The following is a 19471-nucleotide window of genomic DNA, read 5'->3' as shown; positions in this document are numbered from 1 at the left end:
TTGTGATCCACACTACAACCTCTAAAAATTTGTCGGTGGAATTCTGGTTCACCCTACATACATGGAATTTTAAGAGAGATCAGCGTTCTGTCTGGTGAATAAAAGTGAGAAAGTATTGTTTAAAAATTGTACGATCGATAATCGCCGTGAAGAGAAATTGTGGTTTTGAATGAATGAGGAAAATACCTTTGTGTCAGTGGAGTAGGAAAGTTGTTTTGCTGTCTTTGTTGTTCACTTGGATGTTGCGTTTGAAATCGTAAGGTTTGGCGTTGCGACATGACCTCTTAGGTTTTGCTCAATAGTAAGAAGGCTTTCGGTTGGAATGTGGGAAACATTAGAGCTTTGTTATGCCCTTTTTGAGTTGCTTTGCTGAATTACAATTGATGTCATAGATCTTATAATTAAATTACCTACGATAATGATCGAAGCAGAAGAAATGAATTAAAATTTGTGCTGCGGTTGGGACTCGAACCCGAGTCTTCTTGCTCGGCATAAATGCTAACCATTACACCATCACAGCACGATGGTGAACGTTGCTGCACGAACTACCCAAGCTGATTGCCGTCCCCAACACAAACTTAATTGTAAGGGAAAATAAGCAGAGGATATGAAGTTTGTGTTGGGGAGGGTACTCAACTTGAGTAGTTTGTGCAGCGCTCGTCATCATCGTGCTGTAGTGGTGTGATTGTTAGCATTTTTGCCTGGCATGCAAGAAGATCCGGGTTCCAGTCCGGCCCGCAGCACAAATTTTAATTCATTTCTTCTGCTTCGATCATTAGCGTGCAATTGATGTGTTCCTTTTCAGCATGTGTAATTTACACGCTTAATGATGACAAGAATAGTATTCAGATGGTTTTCAGCATACGTCTTCAGAGATACACGTCGCTGCCATTTATAAGAACTTTCTTTCTCGTCCTGAGGGTAGTACTCAAATAGGCTTCTCCTGCGTGTTAAGATGCGGCCAATTATGAGAGAAAATGAACATGTTATCAGTTGCGTGATATATATATGTTCCAGTACAAATACTGTGTTTGAAAGTAGGGTTGTCATAAAATATTAATTATCACCTCAAAAAAATTAAATTACGTAAATAATTTTTTGTCTTTTTCAAGTGTATGTCTTCAGTCCTGGTACATACGGAAACCCCAGAAGTGGCGGAGTCCGTTGGTAAAGTGGGTTATAATACAGTTATTCATTTTTTGCATTTGAAAGAGAACAATGTAGCAATAATTCATGGCGAGTTGTTGAAAGCGTATAGAAACAACGCACCATCATATGACGCAGTGGTTAGATGCGGCAGACGCTTCCATCTTGGTCAAATAAGTTTAAATGTGAAGAGCGAAGTGACAGACCATCTCTCTGTGAGTAACTGAGAATCACAAAGGAAATGGAGGCTGTCGTACTACAATCACAGCGATAGTGGAAAAAATGAAAATTAGTCATGGGTCAGCTTTCAACATATTGCTCATTTTGAACGTGACAAAGAACTTCTTCGCTCACTGGGTTCCGCGACTGCTCTCAACCATTCAAAAAGCGCACCAGATCGAGGCAGCAGCGGAAATGCAACTGTGTCAGGACAATCCAGCTGACTTCTTTAGCCACGTAATCAACATAGATGAGTGTTGTTGGATGTATCATTATAAACCTGAGACAAAGGAGTAAAGCAAGCAATAAACACGTGTCCGTTATCTACATCTACATAGATACTCCGCAAGCCACCGTCCGGTGCGTGGCGGAGGGTACCCTGTACCACTGTCATTTCCTTTGGTGTGCCTCTCGCAAATAGAGCGAGGAAAAAATGACAGTCTATATGCCTCCGTACGAACCCTAATTTCTCGTATCTTGTCTTCATGATCATTCGTCGAAACATATGTTGGCGACAGTAGAATCATTCGGAAGTCAGCTCAAATTCAGATTCTTTAAATCTTCTCAGTAGTGTTCCTCGAAAAGAACTTCGTCTTCCCTCCAGGACTTCGCATTTGATCTCTCCAAGCATCTCAGTAACACTTATGTGTTGTTCGAACCTACCAGTATCAAATCTAACAGCACGTCTCTGAACTGCTTCGATGTTCTCCTTCAATCCGACCTGGTACGGATCCCAAACACTCGGGCAGTACTTAAAGAACACTTCGCGCTAGCGTCCTATAGGCAGTCGCTTTTACAGCTGAACCACACTTCCCTAAAAATTCGCAAAAAAAGAAGTGAATACCGAACCATCATTGTGCAGGGTGACGCTAATTATTTTTGGGTCTACTAAGGTGTGGTGGTAGCAGGTTACGCTCGTAGAGGGCACTTAGTCACAAGAGCAGACTAACCGACATTTCTGACGAGGCTACAGGGTGGCTGCCAAAGCGAACCGTCACGGGAAGCTGTCCAAGGAGGCATTTTTGTTCCACGACAACGCCCCAGGTCAGTCTGCATAGGACGCAGTCACACATGTCTCTTCTTTATGCTATTAAATTTTGTCTTACCCCCAGTAGTCTCCTGACATGGCTCCCAGTGACTTCTTCCTCTTTTTTCAGATGAAGACATCATTGCGAGGCAGGCACTTTCAGAATGGCGACGAGGTAATTTTCGAGGTGGAACGTTTCTAGAACCGACAAAATGCAGACTTCTACAACCGAGGTCTCCACCAAACCAACCACTCTTGGGAAAAATCTGGCGCATTGAGGGCTGAATATTTAGAGAAGGGCTGACACCGTCCAAAGTGTCATGGTTACAGCTTGATTTTTCTGAGATGGTAATTTAAACTATGTGACTAACTCTCGTATATTTTTTTCATAGTGGAAGAGCATTTAAGAAGCACTAGTCTCAGTGACGACCTTAGCTGTTCATTGCAATGGTTTGTGACAACTGCGTTTCTTATTTTTCTTATCTGTTCTTTTTGTCGTCAGTTTCAGTACAAAGACCTGTAGGGGAATGTATTTTGGAATTACATTACCACCACAGTATATTTCAAACCACAAACGAGACGGAGTTTCCGTCGTACTATATGTCTCATTCACTTTCATTGAAACCCGACTATCTTTGTATTTTTTAATCTTTAGTCCTTTTGGCCCTATGGTATCTAACACATTAGCTTCTTATCATGGCACACTTGTGTAACCGATTTCTGGGACCATTTCGTACTTTTTTCATCGTCTGATTTATTTATCACTAAACAATCTATTTATGCGTAAACAAGTTAAAAATATTTCAGTTTAGTATCTTACATTAGAGTTTTTTTGTGTGAGTTACACATTACCAGAGTAAGTATTATGTATTTACTACGTACCTAATAATTCTGGATTGTTTCTTGTGTCAGTCTTTCATTCTATAATATTATTTGTGTACAGTCACCTTATTGGATCTCTTCATTGTTGTCACACTCTTCATATGATGTAGCTTGTGCTATAATCTGTTGATACTAAGAAGCAAGAAAATGTCTCGCAGTAGCTCTGAAGATGAGCAAAGGCATTTGCAGAAACTTTTGAGTGAACCAATGGACATGAGTGCTGATTACTTAGTGTTAACTCAGAGGAATTTTTAGCAGTCGAGTCTGGAAGTCAATCTGAAAGTAAGATGGGAGCAGTCAGACGTAGCACAGTCAGACATAGGTACACAGTGTGCCACGAAAAAGTGAACTGTGAACGGCAATGAGAGCGAGCCATCAACAAACGCATAAAAATAACTGCATGGAAATGTTATAATTATCACTCGTATTTCTGTATAGGATGTTTTGTTAAAAAGCACAGCACTTACAGGTGTTACAGGTACAAATAGCCATTATAAATGGTTTTTTCAGTTTAAGTTTTTTACAATGTCATTTTGAGAACCCAAATATTGTACAGTGTAAGTAATGTATAAAAGTAAATAATAAATAAATCATCAGAAGAAGAGTACTCCAAGAAAACTGATCCACATGAGTTGTATATAACTCACGATTGCAGGTGCCTTTTGACTTTTCTTGAGTTCTTGAAAACCATAGACTATGAATATGGTTTGTTACTGGAGCAATTATTCCACTTAACGCAGTGTCAGGGCATGCTATTTTGAATTGCCATGCCATGTCGGAGCTCTAAATGAAAAGATATGTGTAAGTTGTATTTATTTCACCTGGTCCAAAGAAGAAATTTTCCGTGAATAATTTTTAACTCACATGGGAGTCAATGTGTTAATATTATTTCACCAATAACCCAAGTCGCAGAGGACCAACTGTTTAGAAATGAATACCTCACCTTAATGGCAGTCAGTATGTAGGCCTATAATACTCACTAGTGACTGAGGATAAGGAAGGAAACTGAAGGAAGAAAGACTGGGTAAAAGAAACCAAATTTATACAAAATATGCAGTGTTACGTGCTACTTTATTTCGGCAGTCACTTCTAACTGTGGTCTCGATATTTATGTCTGAAAATGTACATAAATATTACAAGTATATGTATAATCGATGTTACTCTTCGTAGGTGAAATGACTCTCATGGAAGTTAAACTCTACAGAAACACTGTAAGCATAAACAAAAATGAGAACAGCGGAACTTTAGCTTCAGTCGTATAATTCGTTCTATGCCACCAGCTTCTGCTACGAAGCTTTTGAAACCTAAAGGGAACTCCTTTAAAAAAAAACTTACGGAAACATTTCGTAGAGGTCGTGCTTCGTAATTTACAGCAAAAATGTGTAGGAACGTCACACACAAAATAAACGGAAACATCTGATAACACAGGACATGTGTACTGTACATAGCGACGAAACTGTCTTAGCAGATGTCTGTAAGAACACGGTCACGTCCTGAGCTGTCTAATTATCGTTCGTCACACTCCTCACGTCACTGTAGCGTTCCCAATGAGGCACACCAACGAGATACTAACTTTGTTCGTAGAGGATCTGCAGAAAACTACAGCACATGTGTGGTTCCTTTCCAAGCCTGTTCTCACCGTTGCCAGTTATATGGCAGTAGGGCGGTTCTCTTCGTTCCCGTTCTCGCATCAGCACACACACACACACACACACACACACACACACACACACACACGCGTACACACACATGCGGTCTCAGGTGCATCGTGGGAGCACAAGAGTCCTCCAGATGAGTTGGTTTTTGCGTCGCTCCTCGCTAACGACTGTGACACATGTTGGTCCTGGAGGATCACAGTTATTCCCGACCCTTGATTATGGGCTTTGCCGCGTAACAGTGACCAAGCGTTTACACACATGGAATTATATAGCGTACGGTTTCAGCGTACGCTGTTTCATTTTTTTAAAACTCCTCGTTACGTTCTTCGGTCCATTCTTGATTTTGTATGTCACGGTGACGTGTAGATACATTACATTTCTACGAGAAGCGGATCGTGTTTCACGCTTCTGACGTTTGGAATTTAAGGCTCTTATGTTAAAGCTTCACAGTACTGCGAAATACTATTGCAGTATAATGTGAACGCTCTGACGTTATGAAGCTAGAAGACTGGTGCCCTCTTGAATCACAGCATAGTAGAAGTGCGCTAAAGCTTTGTATGGCGATATAAGCTCGTAATACTACGGGAGAAACAGAATCTGAGGAGGTTACGAGTCTGTCTCGTTACTGATAGTGTCTTTTCGCTCATAGAATTGTGAAGTTCTTTCCCGCTAGTAAAACGAAAGAGTCAGTTACGCCAGTCCAACTTCAATCACAAACATATAGTAGAGACAGGTATAGGCGAAGGCTGTTTTCTGTAATTTTTCTCCGTCGATTGCCGTATGGAGCATCGGGGTGTCTTGCTGAGTGAGGATGTCGTATCCAGAGCAGTCGCCACGCTCACCGGCCGCGCGACAGAGATTTCTGGGGATTGTCGATCCGTCGAGATTCACTGGATGAGTAGGAGTCGTTCGACGGAGTCGTCGGCCTAGCAGATGGGTGAGGCGAGCGGGGGCGGAGGAGGCGGGTGCACGCCGTAGTCTGCGCCGGCCCAGGGCTGCAGGTTCTGCAGCGCGCTCAGCGCCGTCGTGGAGGCGGCGCCGCCCGCCGTGGAGACAGCCAGGTGCGGGGGCGGCTGCGGGGGCTGTCCCGCCGCGGACACGGAGGCGGCTGCGGCAGCCGCGGCTGCGGCCGCCAGCGCGCCGGGCGCGTCCGCCCCCGGGTGTGGCGGCGGGGGTGGCGGCGGGTGTGGGGGCGGGTACATGCCCTTGCTGAGCGCCTCGGCCTGCAGCGACATCATCAGCCGGTTGGCCGCCTGCCGCTCCGCCTCGCGCTCCTCCGCCGTCTGCCGCCTGCAACACAGCAAAAAGACCCGATCACTTGATGGGAGAACAAACAGGGTGTCCCATAGTTGTACACAAATTTTTTAATGTTCGAATTTTGCTTCTCCCACCGGCAGCTGACAAAAAGCGCTCTGTGAAAAATTTCACCTCAGTACAAGACGTTCTAGGCGACTCTCAGATGCCTTGAAGCTGGAAAATAGCACTCCCGTGACCTATTCCCGCTAAAATGCACTGTATTCATCCTTTGCATTAGAAAATTGCGGCGAATTTTGTTCATTCACTATAATTTTATCACACTAGAGAGGCTATATTTCACTGTTCTAATGGTGCTTGCACAACGCAGACCTTGTTTCATCTTCGTTCCATCTGCAGCTTTCCAAGTACTATGTTTCCAATTCAGTGCACCACAACGTTTCGTGCAGGGTGTTTCAGGAAGTCAACGACGAACTTTGAGGAATGGCAGAACACACAAAATCGATAATTTTTTTGTTACAGAACCTACAAGGATTAGCCAGAACGTTATTACCACCGACCTACTATCAATATAAACCCGTCCAGGCCATAGCAGCGTCACCTGGCGAGGAATGACAGCTTGTCAGACACACGCACGGTGGATTTAGTACCAGTGAGCGTGCTGTCCGCATGTAGAATGGGAAAGGAGCGCAATGTATCTGAGTTTGATCGAGAACAGATAGTGATAGCAGTGAGGCTCGGCTCGAGCATTTCGGATACTGCACGACTTGTCGGGTGTTCGAGGAGTGTCGTCGGTACGTGCCGAAGCCAAGATGAAACCACGTCCACCTCTCATTACAGATGACGGACGTCGTATGCTGGGGCACAGGGCGGATTTTTTTTAATCATTCACATGTAAAGAACTGTCAGAAAAACCTAATAAAAATGAACCGTAATTTTTGTGCAGTTGAAGTTATTCATTATTATAACTTAAGGATGCGTTAAAGACTATATGTTCCGTCACAAAAAATGATCGTCTTTGTGTAACCGATTATTTCTCATAATTTGTCGGTGAGGTCCTTTCATCCGAATAAAAATGCCTTCTACTGGACCCGTTCCTTTCCCAACTCCGTGTAGACAAAGTTACTTATAACTAGAATAACATGATTTACCAAAGTCGTTATTAGCAGTCTCATATACACTCCTGGAAATTGAAATAAGAACACCGTGAATTCATTGTCTCAGGAAGGGGAAACTTTATTGACACATTCCTGGGGTCAGATACATCACATGATCACACTGACAGAACCACAGGCACATAGACACAGGCAACAGAGCATGCACAATGTCGGCACTAGTACAGTGTATATCCACCTTTCGCAGCAATGCAGGCTGCTATTCTCCCATGGAGACGATCGTAGAGATGCTGGATGTAGTCCTGTGGAACGGCTTGCCATGCCATTTCCACCTGGCGCCTCAGTTGGACCAGCGTTCGTGCTGGACGTGCAGACCGCGTGAGACGACGCTTCATCCAGTCCCAAACATGCTCAATGGGGGACAGATCCGGAGATCTTGCTGGCCAGGGTAGTTGACTTACACCTTCTAGAGCACGTTGGGTGGCACGGGATACATGCCGACGTGCATTGTCCTGTTGGAACAGCAAGTTCCCTTGCCGGTCTAGGAATGGTAGAACGATGGGTTCGATGACGGTTTGGATGTACCGTGCACTATTCAGTGTCCCCTCGACGATCACCAGTGGTGTACGGCCAGTGTAGGAGATCGCTCCCCACACCATGATGCCGGGTGTTGGCCCTGTGTGCCTCGGTCGTATGCAGTCCTGATTGTGGCGCTCACCTGCACGGCGCCAAACACGCATACGGCCATCATTGGCATCAAGGCAGAAGCGACTCTGATCGCTGAAGACGACACGTCTCCATTCGTCCCTCCATTCACGCCTGTCGCGACACCACTGGAGGCGGGCTGCACGATGTTGGGACGTGAGCGGAAGACGGCCTAACGGTGTGCGGGACCGTAGCCCAGCTTCATGGAGACGGTTGCGAATGGTCCTCGCCGATACCCCAGGAGCAACAGTGTCCCTAATTTGCTGGGAAGTGGCGGTGCGGTCCCCTACGGCACTGCGTAGGATCCTACGGTCTTGGCGTGCATCCGTGCGTCGCTGCGGTCCGGTCCCAGGTCGACGGGCACGTGCACCTTCCGCCGACCACTGGCGACAACATCGATGTACTGTGGAGACCTCACGCCCCACGTGTTGAGCAATTCGGCGGTACGTCCACCCGGCCTCCCGCATTCCCACTATATGCCCTCGCTCAAAGTCCGTCAACTGCACATACGGTTCACGTCCACGCTGTCGCGGCATGCTACCAGTGTTAAAGTCTGCGATGGAGCTCCGTATGCCACGGCAAACTGGCTGACACTGACGGCGGCGGTGCACAAATGCTGCGCAGCTAGCGCCATTCGACGGCCAACACCGCGGTTCCTGGTGTGTCCGCTGTGCCGTGCGTGTGATCATTGCTTGTACAGCCCTCTCGCAGTGTGCGGAGCAAGTATGATGGGTCTGACACACCGGTGTCAATGTGTTCTTTTTTCCATTTCCAGGAGTGTATATTGCCTTTTTATTTTTTTTACATCTCTCTCTTTGAAACTCCGAGGTCCAGCTAAAGCAGTGGATATAAATCTCACTATATCCACAGTAATCCTTCCATTACCGTGACCAGATGTTCCAGTGCTATGAACACTGAAAGAAAATCTGCAAGAAAGAAAAACACGATGACCACGAGAATAGTCTACGTATATCGCCCTCATCGGTTCGCTAGAATAATGCTTAAAGGCTAACTGTGGGCTTATGCAATTTTGAATATCAACAACTTTACTAAAATTGGTATTTTTCAAGAATGAAATTAATATTTTATCCTTTTTTAAATGCCTTAAAGCTATCTTTATTCTTGTGTCCTCGAACGATAAAAAAGGAATCCTTATAGGTCAACTTTATTGTGCGTCCTTCTGTCTCTCTCTCTCTCTGTCCGACTGTTAAAACCCTTTTTCTCAGGTACCCGTATCAAGTTACTAAGATTAAAGTCCATTTCTGGCGTAATAAATGTAAGCTTCTAAGCCAACGTAATCAAAAGGTACGACCGTCTATGTCACACATTTTGATACTCGCAAATTCAGCCATTAAAACATTTAAGACACTTCCTGTTGACCTAGAATCATGAAATTTGACAGGAAGCAAGGTTGGTTGCTTGTTCTGGGGGAGAGTCACCAAACAGCGAGGTCTTCAGTCCCATCGGGTTAGGGAAGGATGCGGAAGGAATGGCCGTGCCCTTTTAAAGGAACCATCCCGGCATTTGCCTCAAGTGATTTAGGGAAATCACTCCGTCTTCGGGCCACGAGTGGCCTACCGGTACCATCCGACCGCCGTGTCATCCTCAGTGGAGGATGCGGATAGGAGGGGCATGGGGTCAGCACACCGCTCTCCCAGTCGTTATGATGGTGTTCTTGACCGAAGCCGCTACTATTCGGTCTAGTAGCTCCTCAATTGGCATCACGAGGCTGAGTGCACCCCGAAAAATAGCAACAGTGCATGGCGGCCTGGATGGTCACCCATCCAAGTGCCAACCACGCCCGACAACGCTTAACTTCGGTGATCCCACGGGAACCGGTGGATCCACTGCGGCAAGGCCGTTGCTTAGGGAAATCACGGAAAGCCTAAATGAGGATGGCCGGACATGGGTTTGAACCGCCGTCCTCCAGACTGTGAGTCCAATGCGCTAACCAATGTGCCACCTCGCTCAGTAAGCAAGCGAGGTTTCACAGAGCAATTAAAGAGAAAATCAGAAAATTCTTAATTTGTAATCACATCACAAAAAAAAATCAATGTCGATAACAGACAAAAATCGTAGAGATTCTCGATTCCCCTAACGGATGAACTGTCTACATAAATAATTAATTTTCTACGGAACCCTCAGGGCACGAGTCTTACTGGCACCTGGCCACGTTTTTAAACTCATTTCGGCCGAAAAGAGATACAACGAGTTCTCCTTCCCTCTCTGGGTCGAGGAATGATGTAGTAATCAAGGAAAAGAACTGCTGTGGACCAGGAATATCATCAGTTCCGACCAACAGGCAGGACAGTTGAACGAACAAAGGAGCAATCCACAGGGAGGTGATTACGTCGCCGGAACTCGGAAAGCGACCTAAGTCCTCTGCGGACAGAAAAAGACGCGGGGTCACAGGTTTTGCCGGGACATTACACACCGCGGATCATTACCGACATGCGCTCTCACTGCTTTTACAAAAACCAGTCCCGCTGCCTCATGTCGTGATATGTCGGACGGCACAGTCATGTCCGCCTTGCTGCTCCTTTTACAGGCCAGCCTTACCACACGGCTTTCTCCGGACAGAATCGCGGCCTTGTTGCTCTGTAACGCACAGCAGGAAGTCGTGGCACTTGTTGCTTTACTTGACGTCAGACTTAGCTAAGAAACATCTTCCATGCCAGTAACATGACTGACGAAAACCACACACAGAGAAAGAGAGAGAGCAAAAGAGAGAGAGAGAGAGAGAGAGAGAGAGAGAGAGAGAGAGTATTTCTAATTACTCTTTGAAGCTGCTATACTCAAGCGTCAAAAACACTGGTATAGGCATGCGTATTCAAATACAGACATATGTAAACGGGCAGAATACGGCGCTGCGGTTGTGGTCGGCAACGCCTATATAAGACAAGTGTCTGGGGCAGTTAATAGATCGGTTACTGCTGCTACAATGTCAGGTTATCAAGATTTAAGGGAGTTTGAACGTGGTGTTATAGTCGGCGCACGTGCGATGGGACACAGCATCTCCGAGGCAGCGATGAAGGGATTTTCCCGTACGACCATTTCACGAGTGTACTGTCAGTATCAGGAAACCGCTAAAACATCAAATGTTCGACATCGCTGCGGCCGAAACAAGATCCTGCGAGTACGGGACCAACGACGACTGAAGAGAATCGTTAAACGTGACGGAAGTGCAACCCTTCCACAAACTGATGCAAATTTCAATGCTGGGCGATCAACAAGTGTCAGCGTGTGAACTATTCAAAGAAACATCATCGATATGGGCTTTCGGCGCCGAAGGCCTACTCGTGTACCCTTGATGACTGTACGACACAAAGCTTTACGCCTCGCCTGGGCCCATCAACAACGACATTGGACGCTTCATGACTGGTAACATATTGCCTGGTCGGACGAGTATCGATTGAAATTGTATAGAGCGGATGGACGTGTACGGCTATGGAAACAACATCATGAATCCATGGACCCTACAACTGTTCAAGCTGGTGAGAGCTCTGTAATGAGTACGGTGTAGGGTGTGTGCAGTTGGAGTGATGTGGTACCTCTGATAAGTCTAGATACGACTCTGACAGGTGACCTAAGCATCCTGTCTGATCACCTGCATCCATTCATGTCCATTGTGCATTCCGACGGACTTGGTCAATTCCAGCAGGACAATGCGACACTTCACACGTCCAGAATTCCTACAGAATGGCTTCAGGAACACTCCTCTGAGGTTAAACACTTCCGCTGCCGCCAAACTCCCCAGACATGAACGCTATTGAGCATATTTGGGATGTCTTACAACGTGCTGTCAGAAGAGATCTCCGCCCCCTTGTACTCTTACGGATTTAAGGACAGCCCTGCAGACATTTGTTGAGTCCATGCCACGCCGTGTTGCGGCACTTCTGCTTGCTCTCGGGGCTCCTACACGATATTAGGCAAGTGTACCAGTTTCTTTGGCTCTTCAGTGTACTTACTGGTGTATTTACGTGTGTTTACATCAGGGATGTGTGGAAGCCAAGTAAAACAGACGAATAGTACAAGACATTCCACGTAAAGTAGCAGCCCTTAATAATCACACCTGACAAAACTCAGTCACCCCCTTGGAGACATTACACTAACAAAGAGTAACACAGTCTGTAGGATTGATATTGGCCTCAATTCGGCGAGGAAGACAGTCCACTATTTTCTTCAGATCTACTCCAGCTGAAGACACTCATTGAAGATTGGCGATGCTGATTGTTACTTTTCTCTCGCTGTTCTTAGTAGTCCCTGTCATTTTCTAATAGGAGTATCTGAGTATTCACCAAATTACGAACGTATCCGTGCAATCCTGTGACCACGCCTACTGTCATATTGGAAGACGGAAGTGTCTCGGCATGCCTATCACGAAGATGTAGAAGAAAGGGCAACACTTGGTCACCGTGAATGTTGAAACATTTTTATTCATCTTAAACTTATCCGTGTTACAAGAAATGTTTTGAGGAATGCGACTGTATTGTAAATCTATGTAATAATTTCATACTTCATTCATGATTTAATTTCCAGCAAATGTATTATTATATTTGCAGGATAAATTTCAGTCATCAGTTGCAAATAAAATTTCTGGTATTTACCGGTTTCGGAAGCTTAGTTTAGCATCCGTCAATATCTTCTTCATAGACGGATAATGCCATGATATTTACAAATTATACGTGATTGTTTTAAACTTTTAAACACTCTTTGGCAATTTACCATAACTGAATCACATCTATGAACCTATGAATAACATCAGATATATATTTGTAATTCAGTTATTGTAAATTGTCAAGCAGTGTTTAAAATAATCACAAACAACATGTATCTCTGAAAAGACCATTGCATTATCCTTCTATGAAGAAGATGTTGATGTTTGCTAAACTAAGCTTCTGAAGGTGACAAATTAATTTGTCGAAACCGATAAAGCATAATAAAATTTATCTGCAACTGATGACTGCAATTTATCCCGAAAAACAGAAGAAACAATTTCTATTGCGTCAGTCGCCTTTTTACTAATTTTGAATTATTCATGACGCATTTCGTCAACACGCTGCCATTTTCAGGTACATTCCTGTTCCACGTGCGTCATATTAATCTGAAGTGTGATTAGTTTAATTTGCTGTGTGTCAGTCAGGTTATGTGTCGAAATAGAACCATGTACAGATATATATATCTTAGTGTGCACATAAAGCGATTTGTTCCTTTAGATCATTTCGTTAGTAGATTCACTTACATTTTGGTTGGAAATTTAGCTGTCTGGCACACAGAGAACAGTGACAAACGCACCGCAGCTTAACACTTTCACAAACAGATGTTTACGTCATTTTAAAGAGACTTAAATGCTGAGGTTAAACAGTTTCGTTGATTGTAAGACAGTAATATAGAGTGACGATGAAACCCTTTGTACTTAGATGCGTTTATGTCATCACACAAAATAATTAATATCACAAATTGGTAAAGACGCTTTTAATTATTGTTGTTAAAGACAATTTTTCAGTGAAATAAGCATTCAGCATTGGAGAAGTTTTTGGAGAAATAAATATTGTTGCTTTCTACCTCGTGATTTAATAACATGTTACTATGTATTGCGCCATGAATACAATTTATAATTCTTCATATAAGTGCATTTTGTGTCCCCTGTCTATTTTATGTAGGTCTAACATTCATTCATGGTAAAGTGCATAGTAATGTGTTACTAAAATATAAATTAGAAAGCAACAGTATTCATTTCTTTAAAAACTTCTCCAATGTTGAGTGATACTTTATTGGTAATATTGTCTTTAAAAACAATAATAAAATATATCTTTACCACGTTATCAAATTATTCGTTTTGTGCCGGGACATAAACACAGCAAAATAGAAAAGGGTTGGTCTTCACTATGTATTACTATCTTAGCAATTGAAACTAATTTATCTTAGCAATTAAGACTCTTTGGAACGATGTAAACATCTGCATGCAAAAGTGTTAAGCTTTGATGTGTTTCTTTGTCACTGTACCATGTAGTTGTACAAAACAACTAAATTTCCAACAAAAATGTAAGTGAATGTGCTAATGAAATGTTAGAAACATGCAAATCGCACACTTAGATGTACAGGGTGTAATAAAAATGTACAGCGCAAATTACAAGAAACATTCCTCACCTGTAGACGAAGAAATTATGTTACATGAACATGGGTCTGAAAACGTTTTGCTTCCGTGTTACAACTCATTTTTTCCAAATCATTTATAATGGGAAACACACACGAAGAGAACGCACCAGTACCCCACATGCAATTGTTTCTCACAGGAATTGTTCAGTATGCCTCGTGGGCATTGACACATGCATGAACCCACCGTTGTAGTGAATCTCGGATGAGCTGATGTATCCCCGGAGTATTGCGTATGGTTTCACAGCCTTCCATAATAACGGCACGGAGACAGCATCTTGTACTCGGTTCAATACACAAAAGCTTTCAAATGCCTGCACAGATGAGACCAGTGGGTTTAGGTCCGGGAGCGTGGAGACCAGGCGATTGGTCCATCTCTACCTACCCATCTGTCATCGAATCTGTTATTTAGAAGTCGACCGACATTAACACTAAAATAAGAAGGTGTTCCATCGAGCATGAAGTACATGCTTTGTCGCACAGCTAAAGGAATACCTGCCAATAGACCAAGTAGAACATTCTCTACGAAATCATGGTAACTTTGTCTTTTGAGCCTGGGTTGAAGGAAGTTAGGCCCTACCAGATACCAACAATGCTGGCCCAAACATTGACAGAAAATCTTTGTTGATGATTTGCTTCAACAGTTGCGTGAGGATTGACGTCTGCCATTCATGCCGACTGTAAAAGTTTACAATCTGACCTCGTTGAAAAACGTTGGAGATAATTAGTTGCAACTTGGAGACAGAGCACTTCCAGACCCATGTTCATGTAACATAATTTCTTCGTCTACAGGTGAGGTATGTGTCCTGCAGTTTGTGCCGTGCATTTTTGTTACATCCTGTATGTATGTCTCCCTGCCGGGTTCTATTCCAACACCTAACCTCACTGGCACACACAGCTAATGAAACCAATCACACTTCAGATTAATATAATGAACATTTAACTGGAATTCACATGGTGATGACAGCATGTTGCCGAAACGTATCGTACTAATTAAATATAAGTAAAAAAGTGACTGGAGCAATGGAAATTATTTCATATATCTTTTTTCATGTTCACAGCACCTTAACTGAGTGGATTCATATTGTGGTATTAAAAACACCTCCAAAATAGAACAGAACCACCTCCGGTCTGAACTACACCACCCTCCTCACACCATGGGGCAAACACCTCCTTGAACAGATAGTGCCCTCGATGCCTTGCACATTTGAAAAGAAGCTAAATGTGACGCTGTACGCTGATCAGCCAAAAGATTATGACCACTGCCCACCACGACGCTGCATGCAGCATGTTGGCGTAGAGGGCGAGAGGCGCGATAACAAAAGTATGTAAGCGGAACAGACACAGACGGGGGATAACCATAGAGAGGATGAAGGCTGCAAATGGAGAAATCCATTGAAATAAGCAACTTTGACAAAGAGCAGGTTATTATTACGCACAGCCTGTGAACGAGTGTATCGAAAACGGTGAAGCAGGTCGAATGTTCACGTGCTACTGTCGTAATCATCTAGGGAAAGAGGTAGAAGGGCAGTGAAATACCACTAGGCGCTAAATGGCTGGATACCCACGACTCTTCACAGAATGTGAGGTTAGGAGGCTTGTCTGCACTGTAAAGTAGGATAGATGGTGATCTCTGGCATCTCTGCCGGAAGAGCACAATGCTGGTGCACACAAAAGTGTTTCGGAACACACCGCTGATCATACGTTGTTGAACGTGGAAATCCGCAGCAGACCACGAGTACGTGTTTACATGTTGACCCAACCATATCGTCAGTTACCATTGTAGTGGACATGGGACCACCGGGATTCGACCGGCGATCAATGGAAACGTGTCGGCTCTTCGGGAGAATCACATTTTTGCTACACTAGGTCGATGATCGTCTCCACGAAAGCCGTCAGCGAGGTGAACGGCTTCTCGGAACGTGCAGCGCGCCACGGACACAGATTGGTGGGAGCAGTATTATGCTATGAGATACATTCTCCTGCGCTTGCATGGGGCCTGTCTTGGTACCGTAATCGAAGACACGCTGACAGCGTGCCGTCATGCTTGATGTCTTCACCGACAGCCACGTCGTCTTTCAGCAGTATGATTGTTCGTGTCTCGAAGCCAGAACCGTGCTACAGTGGTTCGAGGAGCATTATTGTGAACTGCTGTTCGTGTCTCGAAGACCAAATTCGCCTGATGTAAATGATATGGAACCCATCCGTGTCGTTGTCGGGCGGCGTCACCGCGTACGCAAATCAGCGGCCCGTTATTTACGCGAATTACATAACCTATGCGCAGACATCTAATGCCACATACCTGCACGAACTTACCAACAAACTGTCGGATCCCGGATACGGGGAATCAGTGATGTATTTCGTTCCAAAAACAGACCAACAAACTACTGAGCAGGAGGTCGTAATTTTTGCGCTCGTCTGTGGACGCTGCCAGTCACCTACTGTCCAATTTCTGTGTTGATTGGCCTTCTGAAGATGCGCCGCTGTGAGCAATGGCCTTCTGCGAGGTATCTGATTCCAAATGTCCATTGCATGCAGTTTTCTTCGCGTTATTCGACCGGAAACAGGTTCAGATGGACCTGACAGCAGCAACTCCTCTCGGGTTTGAAACAGTTTGCCACTGAAAAGACGTGACACCCTTTTGCGATCCCTGTCGGCTAGGGTCTTTTTACCTCCGATGTCCTTATGCCATGTTACATGGCTAAGAGTGGTACAACATGCCTTGCTGACGCACTGGACACTCCACATTAATAAAGCAACAAATTGGGCAACTTCATTCATGGTGTGGCTATTGGCGGCACGTCCAAACTCAATTCTGTCTCGCCTTCACGTCGACCCATCTTATTGCTAACACAACCAGTTTGAACACAACGCATAACATTTCCCTGTCATCATTTACGTCAACAGTGTGAGTTCTAACCACCTACAGAGCTCCAAAGCGACAAATGCGCACAAGGGTTGACTAACTCGAGTCAAAAAGTAAGTTACACATTTAGGCAGGCCAACTAACTTTTATTGAATGTTGTACTACACTTCAGAGAGACACTGATACGTGACAATATCTTTCAAGTCACCAAGTGTCTGTAACAACAGTGAGAACGTTCTACCAAACTTCATTTCCTCGGTGAAAGAAGTCCACTCCTTTGACATGGAGCTATTCGAGAACCGAGTGCGAATGTCCTTGTTGTTGGAAGATGTCCTTCAGATGTTCTTTCAACTTGCTGAAAGGTGGAAATGGCATGGTTCTGGATCTGGACTGTATGGCGGTTTAGTACTGCCCACGGTCTATGCGATTTTGGTCAAATTGCGTGCACCATTTCACTACGGTTGGAAGCGACAGTACATTTGGTCCACATACCGCCAGAGTTTCACGGTGAGTCTGTGTGAAGCTTAGACGGTTTGCCCACGAGATTCGTATTGTTCCGCATACTCCAGTTGCCGCGCCGTTTGACTCACGCATTGTGATGCACCGCAACAAAACTGTCCATGAAACTAGGAGCATACACTCTCTCCTGACAATGCGCCAATCTTGTTGCGTATTGGTCTTACGTGGGACGACTTGTGTACCGTACTTTCTGAAGTCCCTACGGGCAGTGTTCTGTGCGTGTTACAGTTAAGTGTTGGAGATACAGAAACAAGCTTTGCTGCGTAACTCATTAAGTGATGGAGATACAGAAACAAGTTTTGCGGCAAGTACTGCACATACTAGCTACTAATAACTGCACATGTTTCGCCCGACGAGATATTCAAACGACTAGCGATCCTGAAAACGGAACGATGTGCTGTCTTTCAGCGACATTTAACCTCTCGTGAACATAGTACCACACTGATATAGCACTTGTAATGTTCCACAGAGCAACTTTTCGAGAACATAGCCGGGAAGTGAGCTGAAGGTAAAGCTGAAGTCTGCCGGCAGAGCGCGGGCGGCTTCGTCTTGTCAAGTTTTCGTGGAGGTGGAAATGAAGGATCCACAATTGCAGTGGACTGGCAGTCTTCAGCTGTACATCTAGCAAATTTAGCAGCTACTTTCTCCCTGTTACATCGAAAAGTGGGTATTGTGGGTCCCACCTAAGGCGTTGGTTAGGGCTTTTAGTACAGTAAGGTATTTCAATGAGTAACAGGCTCCAAAGATTTACCAGCAACTCACTTACCAGATGGTATCGGGTTCTTTCTCTTGCTTATGCACTTATTTATGGAAAGCTTCCCACTCTGTACAACCCAGAGGAAATACTGAGTTCGGTCAGTGTTTTCTGACAATCATCCAGCGTCGGTCTTTTCTTGCAGGCAGCAATATCGCCTGCTAACACCCTGTGGGTTCTGCTGCCTGCCTGATAAACTGTTCATGCCAGTTGTGGACTGTAGTGGTACTGTCACGCCATCTTGAGTTACTTTTTCTATGTATACATATTGAAAGTTAATTTTTTATGTAACATGCAGAGCTACTAATAAAAGGAAACCATATTTGTTACCCATTTCAACTGAATTGACCAGTAATTACAATAAAGTTAGAAAAGGCTATTCGTCGAGGTTAATTCCATTTATGCAACGAATCTTACTGTACTGTTCATTGTATAAATTCCTTTTACTGACACAGAATGTATTATTATAATTTTATTTTTATCATTAGTACGAGTTGTGCCTTACAAGCCTCTATAACAGCTTTATGTTGCCTTCATGATGATCAGCTCGGTCAAAACTAGTAGGAAATACAGGTTTGTCATATTAAACATTTATGAACGTGTTTTCTACGGAAAAAACTTTGTTAAGTACTATTTACTTTGATTAGTTGCCCAAGGATTCATCATGCTCCGTTGATTAAAGACAGATTTTCGAAGTTGTGGTATTCTTTTTGACTCACCCTGTACTTCCAAACGAAGGATGGTGCCATTCTGCATGCCACTCGGAGCAGGTACATACAACAATACTGTGTTGCTTCTTATGCCACGTGTCTATTTCCACTTTACAGCTGTCGACATTGTTATTAAAGTAGGAGTGATCGTTTCTTCCCACTTTCCATAATAGCCCAATATTTCAAAGCAATGGCAATTTTACGAATAAACACATTACTCGTTTCTACAGAAAGTTTTATATGAAAGCCAAAAATTTTAGCACTGCTGTTAGGCAAAATGATATGCCGGATTATTCCCCAGTGGTTAGCAAAGAATGAAAAGAAACCTATTACAACAGAGGCCAAACAAATATCGAAAAATACCATTTATTCAAAACTATACCGGTATCGGTTTTAACAGGTCAGTTTTCCCATCCCTCCTTTCACTTCGCCTGCAAAAATAAATAGCTATGTTTAGTTG

The 19471-nt window shown here is 44.1% G+C and overlaps 1 protein-coding gene and 1 pseudogene across 1 annotated transcript in view; both read right to left on the bottom strand.

Moving 5' to 3' along the window:
- Window positions 1-5858: 5858 nt before the first annotated feature.
- Window positions 5859-19471, bottom strand: part of LOC126252240 (homeobox protein B-H1-like) — a 460727-nt gene continuing 447114 nt past the window's right edge. Inside the window, exon 5 of the mRNA XM_049953113.1 lies at window positions 5859-6222. Coding sequence (XP_049809070.1) covers window positions 5859-6222 — 364 coding nt within the window. The remainder of the gene's footprint in view (window positions 6223-19471) is intronic.
- Window positions 9755-9872, bottom strand: LOC126253806 (5S ribosomal RNA; annotated as a pseudogene).

The sequence above is a fragment of the Schistocerca nitens genome, chromosome 4 (assembly GCF_023898315.1).
Source record: "Schistocerca nitens isolate TAMUIC-IGC-003100 chromosome 4, iqSchNite1.1, whole genome shotgun sequence".
NCBI classification, from domain to species: domain Eukaryota; kingdom Metazoa; phylum Arthropoda; class Insecta; order Orthoptera; family Acrididae; genus Schistocerca; species Schistocerca nitens.
This window is presented reverse-complemented; position numbering and strand designations above follow the sequence as displayed.